This window comes from Equus caballus, chromosome 5, assembly GCF_041296265.1.
Source record: "Equus caballus isolate H_3958 breed thoroughbred chromosome 5, TB-T2T, whole genome shotgun sequence".
Taxonomy (NCBI): Eukaryota; Metazoa; Chordata; class Mammalia; order Perissodactyla; family Equidae; genus Equus; species Equus caballus.
This window is the reverse complement of record NC_091688.1, coordinates 100,690,410-100,703,014: the sequence shown is the minus strand read 5'-3', so window position 1 is coordinate 100,703,014 and position 12,605 is coordinate 100,690,410. Positions and strand designations below refer to the sequence as shown.

At 47.8% G+C, this 12,605-nt stretch overlaps 1 protein-coding gene across 6 annotated transcripts; it reads left to right on the top strand.

Moving 5' to 3' along the window:
• Positions 1 to 242: 242 nt before the first annotated feature.
• On the top strand, positions 243 to 11,578 carry LEPROT (leptin receptor overlapping transcript). 6 transcript variants are annotated; one of them, XM_070268896.1, is made up of 5 exons: positions 2,415 to 2,786; positions 4,415 to 4,559; positions 4,787 to 4,862; positions 7,950 to 8,136; positions 9,816 to 11,578. In XM_070268896.1, exons 3-5 carry the CDS (start codon positions 4,834 to 4,836, stop codon positions 9,930 to 9,932), a joined length of 333 nt encoding a protein of 110 aa, XP_070124997.1. In that variant the 5' UTR covers positions 2,415 to 2,786; positions 4,415 to 4,559; positions 4,787 to 4,833; the 3' UTR covers positions 9,933 to 11,578. The 6 variants fall into 6 exon arrangements, with proteins under 6 accessions (XP_070124995.1, XP_023497707.1, XP_023497709.1 ...); XM_070268894.1 differs by lacking the exons at positions 2,415 to 2,786; positions 4,415 to 4,559 and adding an exon at positions 243 to 336; XM_023641939.2 differs by lacking the exons at positions 2,415 to 2,786; positions 4,415 to 4,559 and adding an exon at positions 864 to 1,010.
• Positions 11,579 to 12,605: the final 1,027 nt, after the last annotated feature.

The window sequence follows — 12,605 nt, the reverse complement described above, 5'->3', positions numbered from 1 at the left end:
ACTCAAGGGCCAGGTTACACAGAGAATGGGTTTGCAGGAGGGCTCAGGAGAGGACCGTGAGGCAGGGGCGGGGCACTGCGGGATGGAGGCGGGGTTATGAGGGAGCAGGGCGGGGCTCTGCGAGGTGGGGGTGGGGTTAAAATGGGAAGGGGCGGGGCTATGCGGGGTGGGGCGGAGTTATGAAGGAGTGGGGCGGGGCTATGCAAGATGGAGGCGGGGTTAAAATGGGAAGGGGCGGGGTTATGCGAGGTGCGGCCGGATTAAAAAGGGCAGGGGCGGGGCTCTAGTAGATGGGGGCGGGCTCGAGAGGGCAGGCGAGAGGCTCTGAGTAGCTGGGTAAGTTGGGGGGGCGGAAACGGGACTCGTAGGGGCGGGGCTCAGCTTGGAAGTGCGGGAGAGCGGGGACCGGCAGGGGCGGGGCTCTGAGTGGAGTGGGGAGGTGGCGGGGAGATGGGGGACCGGCGGGGGCGGGGCCCCGCGTAGACGAGGTGGGAAGATGGAGATCGGCAGGGGCGGGGCTCCGCTTGGAGGGCTTGGGGAGATGGGGACCGGCAGGGGCGGGGCCCCGCGTACAGGTGGTGGGGAGATGGGGATCGGCAGGGCCGGGCTCTGCGTGGAAGCGGGAGATGTCGGGGAGATGGGGGACCAGCGGGGTCGGGGCTCTGCGTGGAGGGGAGAGATCGGGATGGCAGGGGCGGGCTCTGCGTGGAGGGGAGAGACGGGGCGGCAGGGGCGGGCTCTGCTTGGAGGAGGGAGGTGTCGGGGAGATGGCGGGCCGGCAGGGGCGGGGCTCCGCGTGGAGGGGAGGGACGGGGCGGCAGGGGCGGGCTCCGCGTGGAGGGGAGGGACGGGGCGGCAGGGGCGGGCTCCGCGTGGAGGGGAGGGACGGGGCGGCAGGGGCGGGCTCTGCGGGGCGGGGGCGGCCGGCGGTGCTCCGAACTTGGGCGGGGCGGCCGGGCAGGAAGCCGGAAGCGCCGCGGCCCAGCTGGGAGATATGGCGGGCGTTAAAGGTACCTCCGCGGCCGACGCGCTGGGCTGCGGCGGGGTGGCCGCTCCGCTGGCCGCGCCTGGAGCTGCGCTTTCGGCGCGCGGGCGGGGTCGGGTCGCCGGACTCGCCGGGCTTCCGGCCTTCCGGGTGGGAGTGCGCCCGCCCGCTCCCTTCGCCCGGTGGGGTGCGGGTGGAGGGCGGCTGGGGGACCTCAGCCCCTTGTTTGCAAGGCCACTGGCCCTCACGCCCTCCCGGGCCCCCGGGCCCCTGCGGGCGGAGCCCTGGCCGGAGCGGGCCCCCGGGAGCCCCGGGCCAGCCGGGAGCATCACCTCCCGACGCCTCCTCGCTTCCTCGGCATCCCCTCCCCCCGCTGCCCGGTTCCTAACCAGGTTTCCACTTCCTGACGTGTCCACCCCGACGCCTCTCCTCCCTTTTCCTGCCGCGCCGCAGTTTCCATTTCTTCCCGGAGCCATTGTCTCCTTGTTCTCGCCGTGGGAGAACTTAGTCCTCTTGTTCTGAGGGTTTCCAGTTGGGCTGAGTGACTGCAGGCGGGCGTCCCGGCGGAAAGCACCCTGAAATGCTGCATTTCTCGCAATCGTGGAGAGTAGATTAGGTGGAATCTTAATGCTGCTTTCTTAAGTGTTTATTCCTCTCTGGACAGACGAAAAACTAGGGTTTGTGCAGTATGTATTTTGAATGGGGCAGTTCATAAAAAGGGTCCCAAGGACCCCGCTTCCCTTACCTGTGCGCCTTCAGAGGAACGGGGCATGGCCTTGGTAGGAGGTTATTAGAAAGCTTCCTGTTATTTTGTAGGAAACCATTAGATTTCTAATCTTTTGAGTAGAGTAGCATAACTTGTTTCTATGTTGGAGTTTCTGTCCTCTTTGAAATTTGTACCCAAAGATCTTCCCTCCCCAGGTAATCAACATCTGCTATAAACATGTATACAGTGTATTTGCACGCATGTGTATTCACTAGGAAATTCGTGAGCGTGTGAGCTGTTAGCAGCAGACACATTTTATCAGTATTTCTGGCTGACTTTTCTTCTTGACAGTTTAATAAACGTGGTTTACTTGGACAGTGTCCAGGGTGGAATATATTTATCTGAGGCCAGTGCAGAAAACAGATGAGGAGTGGTATCTCAGCCTGCACAGTGTCTGGTCATGCCCAGAAACTATCGGGTAACAGTACTGTATGTGTGTGAATGTGTTAGAAATTATAAGGTAGTAAGAGGGAAGATAGGCTAGGAAATGGAAAAGTCTAAGGGAAGGAAGCATTTTTCAGATAATTCAGTTCGACCTTTATTGAGAGACAACTGGATGTCTGAGACTTGGGATAAAGGGTAAATGAGAAGTTATTGTTGGATGACAAGAGCTGGAAATAATTATGTCACTGTTTGAGTGTCTGAGGTGTGCTCAGACACAATATTCTGGGTTGAATTGTGTCCCCCAAGTAGATATGTTCAAGTTCGAACATAGCTGTCAAGATGAGCTTATGGGAAATAGGGTCTTTGCAGATGTAATCAATTTAAGGTGATCAGAGTGGACCCTAACCCCGTGACTAGTGTCCTTATAGGAAGAGGGAAGCATGGCCGTGGAGACGCATAGGGAGGACACCATATGAAGACGAGGGCGGAAAGGGTGATGCAGCTAAAAGCCAAGGTGCACCAGCGGTTGCCAGCCACCACCAGGAGTCAGGAGAGGCAGGGGGTGGGAGGGTAGGGGGCTCTCCCCCGGAGTCTTTAGAAGGAGCACGGCCCTGCCGACATCTCCATTTTGGACTTCCAGCCTCCAGAACGGTGAGAGAATAAATTGCTGTTGGTTAAGCCTCGGAGTTTGTGGGACGTTGTTTGTAGCAGCCCTAGGTAACTAACACAGATGAGGTTACTTAATCCTGCTCCAGCAGGAAGAGGACCGTTTTCACCGAAGAGGACCTTCGGCTGAATCGAAAAGGACCACTAAGGCTTCACATGGCAAAGGTTGGGGCCAGGGCAGAGTTTATTCCAAGTGGAGAAAACCACGTGTGACATAGGGCAGGGGCGTGAAGGAGCACCCTTTGCTCTCTCCAGGAGCTTAAGCTCTGTTGGTAAGGCCGGGGCATAGTGGGAGAGGGGTGAGGGTTGAAGCTGGAAGGCAGTCAGGAGTCAGACCATGGTGCCAGAACGACTCATGGGCTGTGAAAGCAGCTGCGAAGGGGTGATGCCAGCTTTATGTGTCTGAGAGAGCGCTGTCTGCGGTGTGGAGGGTGCATTGGAAGAGTCACCATTGGAGGCCGGCATGGGATGCTAAGGGACTGCTGTAGGGCAGTAGCAGAGGGATGCAGAGAAGAGGGTGGGTGTCTGAGTCCTTTAGGGCTCTGTAAACTGGGGGGCTCATACAACCATTTAGTTCTCAGTTCTGGAGGTTGGGAAGTCCAAGATCAAGGTGCCAGCAGGTTCGATGCCTGGTGAGGGCTGCTTCCTGTTTCAGGAATGGCCTTCCTCTTGCTGTGTCCTCACCTGATGGAAGGGGTGAGACAGCTCTCTGGGGCCGTTTATATAAGGGCACTAATCCCGTTTAGCAGGGCTCTGCCCTCGAAACCTAATCACCTCCTAATACCGTGACACTGTTGATTAGGATTTAAATGAATTTTGGGGGGACACAAGCTTTTAGTGTGAGAAATTGCATTTAAAGAGATTCAGCTTCTACCCAGAGAAAAATAACCAGGCGATGGCAGAGTTAAGATTTGAACCCGTGTTGGTGACTCAGAGCTCAAGATTTCTTAACAACGCTAACATTCTTTGTCTCCCACGCAGCAGCGTGATGAGCACAGATATGTTCCTTCCCCCTCGGAGATTAGTGTCCCACAGATGCCGGGAACAAACCTTTTATTCAGTGGATCCTGGTTGGGAATCATTTTCTGTGAAGACAGAAAGCAGTCTTCAAATTGTGAAGGCCTGAGGTTTGGGGAGGCAAGACAGCCCAGAGAGTGTCCAGGCCAATGAGCCGGTTTTGTATGTGATTTAAGGAAGGAGAGTTTTCAGCATTTAGAAACTGCCTCGGGCACGAGGGAGTGTCCCTTCACTGGAGTTGTGCAAACTGGCTGGCTGGCCTCTTGTGACAAATATGAGGGGAATTCATGAGAAGATGGGGGTTGGGGACTGGAAATGCTGGAGATCTTTCTCTACCTAATGACTTAAAAGCAGTGGACATAGGCAGCAATTTGCTAGTCAAATGTAATATCAGCTCATGAAATGAGTAAATTGCTACCTTTGCTTAAATCTGGGACCTTTTGTTCTTTTATTTTTATTTATTTATTTTTTTTTTGAGGAAGATTGGCCCTGGGCTAATATCTGCTGCCAATCCTCCTGTTTTTGCTAGGAAGATTGGCCTGGAGCTAACATCTGTGCCCACCTTCCTCTATTTTATATGTGGGATGCTGCCACAGCATGGCTTGGTAAGCGGTGTGTAGGTCTGAGCCTGGGGTCTGAACCAGTGAACCCTGGGCCGCCGAAGAGGAGCACGTGAACTTAACCACTATGCCACTGGACCAGCCGCCTATTCTTTTTTCAATCAAAATTTTTTTTATTGAGGTATAATTCACAAACCGTAAAATTCACCTTTTAAAGTGTAAAATTCCATAGTTTTTGTTATATTCACAAGGTTGTGCAACCATCACTACTATCTAATTCCAGAACATTTCATCACCCCCAAAAGAAACTCTATACCCATTAGGAGTCACTCCCCATTCCTCCCCTCCCACCCCAGCCCCTGGCAACCCCTGATTTGGCCCTGTAACTCCTGGTTTTATTTTTCACAGCTCTTGTGGCATTATCTTTCAGTGGGGCTATTGGACTGACTTTTCTTATGCTGGGATGTGCCCTAGAGGATTATGGGTAAGTTGTCACTTCAACCAGAACTATTCTTCTTTTTGTGTCTTTGTCATTATTGGTATGGGTGTTCGAGAGTTTGGTCAGTTTGGCACCAAGCTCTAACCAATGAGTTAATGAAGCCCAAATTATGAACCCAGTCCTTTTGTGGACCAGTTGTATATGTGCAGAGAACAGCTCTTTTTAAAATTGATATGTTCATTTAATAAGCATTTATTGAGCACCTGCTCTGCACCAGCTAGTGGTACAAGCATGAAGAGACACGGTCCTGCCCTCAAGCAGCTTACAGTTCTAGTTGTGAGTGAGAGGCAGGCAGACAGCCCAGTCAGTAAGCTGACGGCTGTGGTGGAGATGTGTGCAGGCGACAGTGAGGGCTCCAAGAAAGCGTGTCTGTGTTTCCCTGTGAGAGTCAGGGAGGGCTGCCTGGAAGAGGTCTTTACGCTGAGACTGTGGATAACTAAGAGTTTATCGGGCTGAGGAGTCAGGGAGGGCGTTCCAGGCCAAGGGAACATTCAACAGATTTCTTTATTCCACAGCTGTTGGTTGAGTGCTTACCAAGCGCCAGACACTGTTCTGGGAAGGAGGGATTAAGAAATAAGAAAACAAAGGTCCTGCTCTCCCAGAGTCTAGATTTCAGTGAGGGAGACAGACAATAAACAGGCTAAACATGTACATTCTATCATAGGTACAAGCATTGCGAAGAATAAAGGGCTCAGAGGCCTTTATTATTTGGTCTCGGGGCGACAGTGGTCAGGGAAGGCATCTCTAGAGCGTGATGTGAGCGGAAACATGAAGAAGATAAGGAAGCAGGTCATAGGTCATGCAGATTTCCTGGCAAAGAGGATGTCAGGCAGCGGGAAGGCCGTCCGCTGAGGCCCAGAGGCAGGAAGCCACGTGTGGATCGTTATGGTAGCTGGGACGGGTGACAGAGGGGTCGGTCAGGGATGTCGAGTCGGTCCTTGGGGCTCTGTATGCCATGAGAGGGGGCTGGATTTTATATGTCAGGCAACAGGAGCTGGGAAGGTATCTTGAAAACAGGGGTGGAGGGTGGGGGGTTTATGTTAAAAAAAGGTCAATCTGGCCAAAATGTGAGACTGGATAGGAAGGTGCTGAGACTGCAGTCGGGGAGCCTGGAAGGGACCCTGCGGTAAGTCAGGCAGAGCCAGGTCTGTGGCAGGAGGAACCGGAAGGACAGCAGGAAGGGTGGAGAGAGAGCCGGGTGGCAGAACCCACAGGTTTTGCTCATTGACGTCACGGTGCAGCGAGGGGGGAGGGGTCCTGGATGTCACCCAGGTGACTTGCTTGAGCGGCCGGAGAGAAGATGTGACCCAGAAAGCCTGTAGACCCCGTACAGGAAAAGTTTACCCACCCCTGGCCTACCAGTTTACTGAATCATATATAGTTAATGTTTAAATTTTGTTTATAAACAAGGTTGCTTCTCCATTAACAGGGCTGTCAGTTAAATATTGATGGTTTACTGTGAATGGCAACATAGTTTCGTAGGTTGTTTTTCAGAAAACTGTTACTGTATTTTAGGAAGAATTGAGAGCTCTTGGCTGTAGGCATGCCAGGTGACAGCTGGGTCCATTCCAGGCCTCTTCTCGCTGTGTCTCAGTTTCCTCACTAGTGTAATAAGGGCTGTGAACTAGAGAATCTGTAAAAGCCCCTTCCACCAATAGCGTTTGGTGGTTCTTGAAACACTATAATCCGTCTGTCTAAAATTTGAAGTTCAAACTCCGTGTTCCGGTCCTGAGTCCTCTTGATGAAGCAGGGACACTTTCCCTTGTTGCTTTTGGTTACCGTCCGCCCCGCCCAGATCTGTGGCTGAAATGGGAAGCTCTCGTTGCAGTGCATTTCACCCCAGCTCCTGCCCGGAGCTGCTGGCTCTGCATGGACCACAACATCATGGTGTAGTGATGATGTGGATTGTTGTGATGGTTATATATAAAAATGAGGAGAGACTTTGCTTTTTTTTCCCTCATGGGATGAAGCATAATAAATGTCTAACTGATGGAGAAAAATATTTTTGAAGTATTTATAGAGCAAATGTAATTAGAAAGCAGATGGCAATTTTTAATATATGGAAAACATTGGAACTTTGAGAAGAAAATCACTTTTTTGCATTACAGTATTATTGTGATCTCTTATAAAGATTAGAGTGTTTCTAAAGTTTTTACTAATAAGTGTATTTCTTTTCATGCCTGTCAAACTTAAAATCCATTTATTTTCTTGTTCATTGAGTAAATGTTAACGGAGGACCTCATTCTGGGTCCTGGAGATAAATGGCGATTGATCAAGATGGATCAGACCCCTGTTCTTGTAAACAAAATGTCAAATGGGTGTAAGTGCTGTGCAGAAAGTTAAGAGGCTGATGGCCCAGGGGTGACTGGAGGTGTTTCAAATGCATGGTGAGGGGAGCCACTTTAGGAGGAGAGCTCTGCGTGTGGATTGCGTGATAAGAAGCAGCCGGCCAACTAGAAGGTCAGGGAGGAGCGTTCCAAGCAGAGAATGCGCTAGTGCAAAGGCCCTCAGGCAGGGATGGGCTCAGAGTGTTTAAGGAACAGAAACAAGGCCCTTGTGGCTGCAGGTGAAGCGAAGGAAGGGAAGATGGCACAAAATAAACGGAAGAGGTTGACCTCATGTAAGACTTTGTAGGCCAGGCCAAGGATCCGAGTTTTATTCTAAGCCATTGAAAGGTTTCCAGTGTGCAGACACTCCCAAGGTCTTTATGGAATTAGGATAGGCAAGGCACCTGCTTTGTTTTATACAGAAAGCAAGCAAAGATGACTAAGTTAAGATTCTGTCCTTTAAGGAATTACAGCTCAGTAATAACAGAAAACAATAAAGATTCTTGATTATACATTGTGTAGTTGTTTCTTGACACAGTATAAGCTATCTACATATTAGCAATTTTTAATTATCGTTGTTACTTCTTATCTGTTGCTGGTAGAAATCATCTTATCTACTAATATTCACAATTGAATAAGTTTTGTCGTAGACTTTTAAAATAATACTTAAACTTTGAAACAGTGGTACGTCTTTAAAATGTAACTGGAGCTTTCCTTTTGGGGTCTCTTCTGGGTCCGCTGACAGCGTTTACTGGCCGTTGTTCGTCCTGATCTTTTACGTCATCTCTCCCATCCCCCACTTCATCGCCAAAAGAGCAACGGATGACTCCGATGCAGCCAGCAGTGCCTGTCGAGAACTGGCGTACTTCTTCACGACTGGGATTGTCGTCTCTGCCTTCGGACTGCCTATCATTCTTGCTCGTGTGGCTGTGGTAAGTTTTGTTTTGCCCCGTTGTCGCTGAGTCTACTTCAAAGGCCTGTGTCAGGAACCTTGGTTTCATTCCCATTGCTTGGACGTAATACTGAAAGCCAGACGTAGTTTTAGTTTCTCTAATCCTCCATTTTGGGTCCACCTGTCAGTATCTTGACCATGTTTTCAGAATGCTTTCTTTGTTTCTCTTATGACTTTTAGCCAGACCAAGTGATTTCTTGTTTTTTCTTCTTTAAGCTACCTGGAATTGTTCTTAAAGCCTTGCCTCTTATCTTAGGGCAATCCACAGAGACAATGATAGCAATACTTTTGTAAATGAGCATCAAATTGAATTCTCCTGCAAGTAGGATCATGGACACCATCCTCAATACAAAAGGCTTAAATTGAGGGACACCTATGTAGCTCCTAGAAGATATAGGGAATAAGGTGACATCTTCACATCCAATATAAAAGTTTTTTGTGTCTCCAAAACACACGTTGCGGGTATAATTCATTCAATTCTTTGATGTTCACTCTCTTTCATACTATTTGCTTTTATTCCCAACTGCATACTGTTTCAATTTCATGAAACTCTTACTTGTGGCTTTGAATATCGGATATACACAAGTGTTATTTATTCATTCAGTAAATATCTTTGGAACATCTGCTATTTGTAAGACACTCGGAATAAGAGCCAGATACTACCTCTGTTCCCATAGAGCACAGAAACTAGCTTGCTGGGTAAGTATACGATAAATATATTATGATAATTGAAACATGATCAGAATACCATAGGAACACCAAGAAGAGAGAAATTCCGCCTGCCATTCGATGTGGGTCTCTAGGGATAAATACGGCTTTGCATAAAGTAGGGAAGGCTCTTATATGGAATGGCACCCAAGTGGGAAAATGCAACATGTGGAACAAAGAACAATATGATTGAGCAGAAAGGAGTGGGTGAGATGAGGCTAGGAAGGGGAGGGGTCTTGCTGTGACGGATGGAGTTCTGTCTAGATGATGGAGAAGCCCTGAAGGTTTTTGAATGCAAGAGTGTCATGACCTTATTCTTCTTGTGCCTTATACTACTTCAGTTTTCCTGTAAAGATTTCTGTTTCTACCTTTCCATCCTGTATCACGTTTTATGAAGAAACTCATTGATGTTTTCTACTGGTAAAATTAAAACAAAAAATGCCCACTAGAGGGTACTGTCACCCCCCGGCAGAGCCTCTGTAAAACCATCTGCCAAGCTGGAGAGCCGCTTTCATTTACGTGCAGATTTTATTATTTAGGGTCTTTTCTTGCCTAGAAAAGAAACAGGCCAACTCATTGTTCTCCAATTCCTATTTTCATGGAAGAAGGCAATGCATGCAGAACTTTGGGCACCCAATATTGTAATTGGTCTGTTCATAATCTTGCTACGTGTGTTTTACTTAAGGCAATCGTTCACTGTTGAAAACAAGTAGAGAAATATATCTAATGGGGAAGATGTTAAGGATGATGCTAGACTTAATTAACAAGCGTCATGAAGTAATTAGACTAATTACTGAATAGCTCACTGCCTCCCGCCTGTTACATCATTAAGCGTTTTAGCAGTTTTATGTAATATTTCATTGGATGTTTCTAATGCAGAAAATAAGAGAGATTTGCAAAGAGTACAATATGAAGAAAGTAAAGATTTAATCCTCTTTTCTTGTGTTTCAGATCAAATGGGGAGCCTGTGGCCTCGTGCTGGCAGGCAATGCCGTCATTTTCCTTACGATTCTAGGTTTTTTCCTTGTGTTTGGAAGAGGAGATGATTTTAGCTGGGAGCAGTGGTAGCACTTTATTCTGATAAAATGCATTTAATTTCTTAGAATTCATACTATGTGTATATGTGTGCACATGTGGCCTTTTACTATGAAATTTACTATGCTGGTTTTTTTATACCTTTATATCATGTTCACTTTAAGGAAGACTACATGAGAAAAAGAGTAATTTTATTGTCAGTCTGCAAATAGACGTCTCCATGTACTCACGTTGAATTATGTTATTTGTTTGGCTGTTCGTATGGTCATGGTGCTCTCAGAAAATACATTAACACAGTCTCGTAGCCAGCGTCTCACTTCTACAAGGCACCTGCACCTCTTGCCTGGCCCTGGGCTTGGGAGGCAGATAACGCAGGAGCAGCTCTCCGTTTGCACAGGACTTCCAAGATTTACTCGTGGCCCAGAGAGACAGGTGGCTCCCGCTTTGTGCTGTAGAGTCTTGCTGGCCCACAGACCAAGAGCAAGAGCATCCGCATCTCCTAGGAGCTTATTAGAAATGCAGAATCTGAGGACCCACCCTGGACCCAGTGCATTTTGATGAGATCTCAGGTGAATTGTATGCACATTGAAGTCTGAGAAGCGCTCTAGAGGGATCGGCTTCACACCCAGCTTCCTTGTCTTCCGCTTGGCTGAACCGCTTAACCTCTCTGAGCGTTAGCCGCTCCTTTGTTCACCTGCCCTCATGGTGAGGCCTAGTTCAGACTCTCTTTGGTGAAATGTCCAAACCCATAATATATAGGCTGTGCCACAAATTTGTGACATGTCCTCAGTAGGGAATAACTATGCCTTCATACTGTCTGAAAGGCAGTGGCTGTTTTCTCAGTGCTGGGGGACAGACTAACCCCAGCATAACCCACTGCGAGGCAGGGAGGGGAGACCAGGCTGAAACCAGTCCGGGTTAGCAGGATGAGGAAGACTAGATGGGTAACACTGTTTACTTCCCCTTTATGTTCTGACCCTTCTCTCCAGCTCCTTGCCTGTGCTGCCCGCCCCCCCACTTGCCCCCACCCCCAGTTCTGATCGGCCCTCGCTTCGAGGTGGCTCTGGCTGCTGCTTTCTGTAGACACATAGGAGCTGAGTGAGCAAAACAACGAATGAGCTGCTTCATTTTATTTACGTGTTGAAGGACTTACTGTCTTTCATGTCCTGTAGGACTTTATATATATATAACACTTTATGCCACTTTTAAATGATTCTTTGGGACTACATGTCATGCTGGATCCTGTAATCACAGTTTTTATAGCTCAGTGTTTTGTCCAAGACCTTTCAAAAAAGGGAAATAGGGGAAATAGAACCACTTGATCAGAATATAAACAATAATTTTAAAGCATTGTTAATGTGTAATAGTTGACATACGTTCAAAACACTGAAACCTTGAATTTTGTAATCTGAGTAATTCGAACCTCTTCAGATTCTGGAATGATGCCGGGACCTGGAGAAGATAAAAGCGATACCTAAAAGGATAATGTGCAAAGTGATATTTTGGCCTTGTGCATGATTTTTTGTTTTCAGTGTTCTAAGTACATGTAGAATTGTTGAAGTTATCACCACCAATGTTTATATAGAAAAATTAGTAGACACTAGAATTTTAACCAGCATTTTTAATAACACTTGCACTTACTGTATTGTAATAAATTTCATTTTTAACGCAAAAGAAAAGTTTAATTTGAAAAGTCTTTATTCTGATGTAGGCTTGCTTTAAAATAACAAAAAAGTGAGAATTTCTTGGTGTTCCGAAATGGACAGTTTTGAGCAGTAATCTTTCCTGCAATAGAATGATAGCAATAAGTTTTAAGATACCATTTTGAATGTCTAGTTGACTTGCAATGGCTTTTATTTTCCTGAGATGGAAATAGTGTTTAGTTTATACTGTCTTTTGCAAAAGTGTCTTTGTTGCTTATACACATTTCGAATAACCAAGGTAGCCTTAATATGTGGCCTTAAAGCATTGCCTCTTGGTTGTGTTTCCAGAATGATATGAAGTACTTGCATACAGGACTTTTGTAGCTATGCCCTAATAACAGAATGGATTATTGAAGCGATCACTTATTAGGTTTGCTGTGTGTCTGAAAAGAGACGTTTCTGCTGCAGCACATGAGTCTCGTTTAAGGAGTAAACGTGCACAGGAAGTAGTGCTGTATATGGATGTGCAAAAGTTTCATCCTGGTGACACAAAGTTGGGCATTTTTTTCTCCTTATAAAAGGTTCATTTTTTCTTTATACCCTAGAATATATTTTGAAGATTCCACGCACATTGATTACATTCTAAAGCTGAGAGCACCCATCAAGAATTGCCCACAGTAAGCGTCTTAAGAAGGGATCTCTGTCCCGGTCCAAACAGCTGGCTCGCAGGCGGACTGTGAGACGCCTTCCCCACAGACTCAGTGTTACGATTGGTGGTTGAGTTCCCAGGCCAAGCAGCTGAGGCAGCTACACCCTACTGTGGCCGGCCTGTCACCCTCAAGGCACCGGCCTGAGTTTTGGGTCTTGGAAAAAGAAGTGTGACCAGTTTGGAGGAAGGGAAGTGTACATTTCCACCTCTTTTCCTGAGAACAAGATCTTTCTTCCTTCAGTTTTTGCAGGCTTTTCCATCTCCTCATGCCCTGGGGGCGTCCAGACTCCTGTGAGGTTTGCTGGCCTCTCCTGACTCGGGGCCTTCCCCGTAGCTCATCCCACCTCCTGAGGG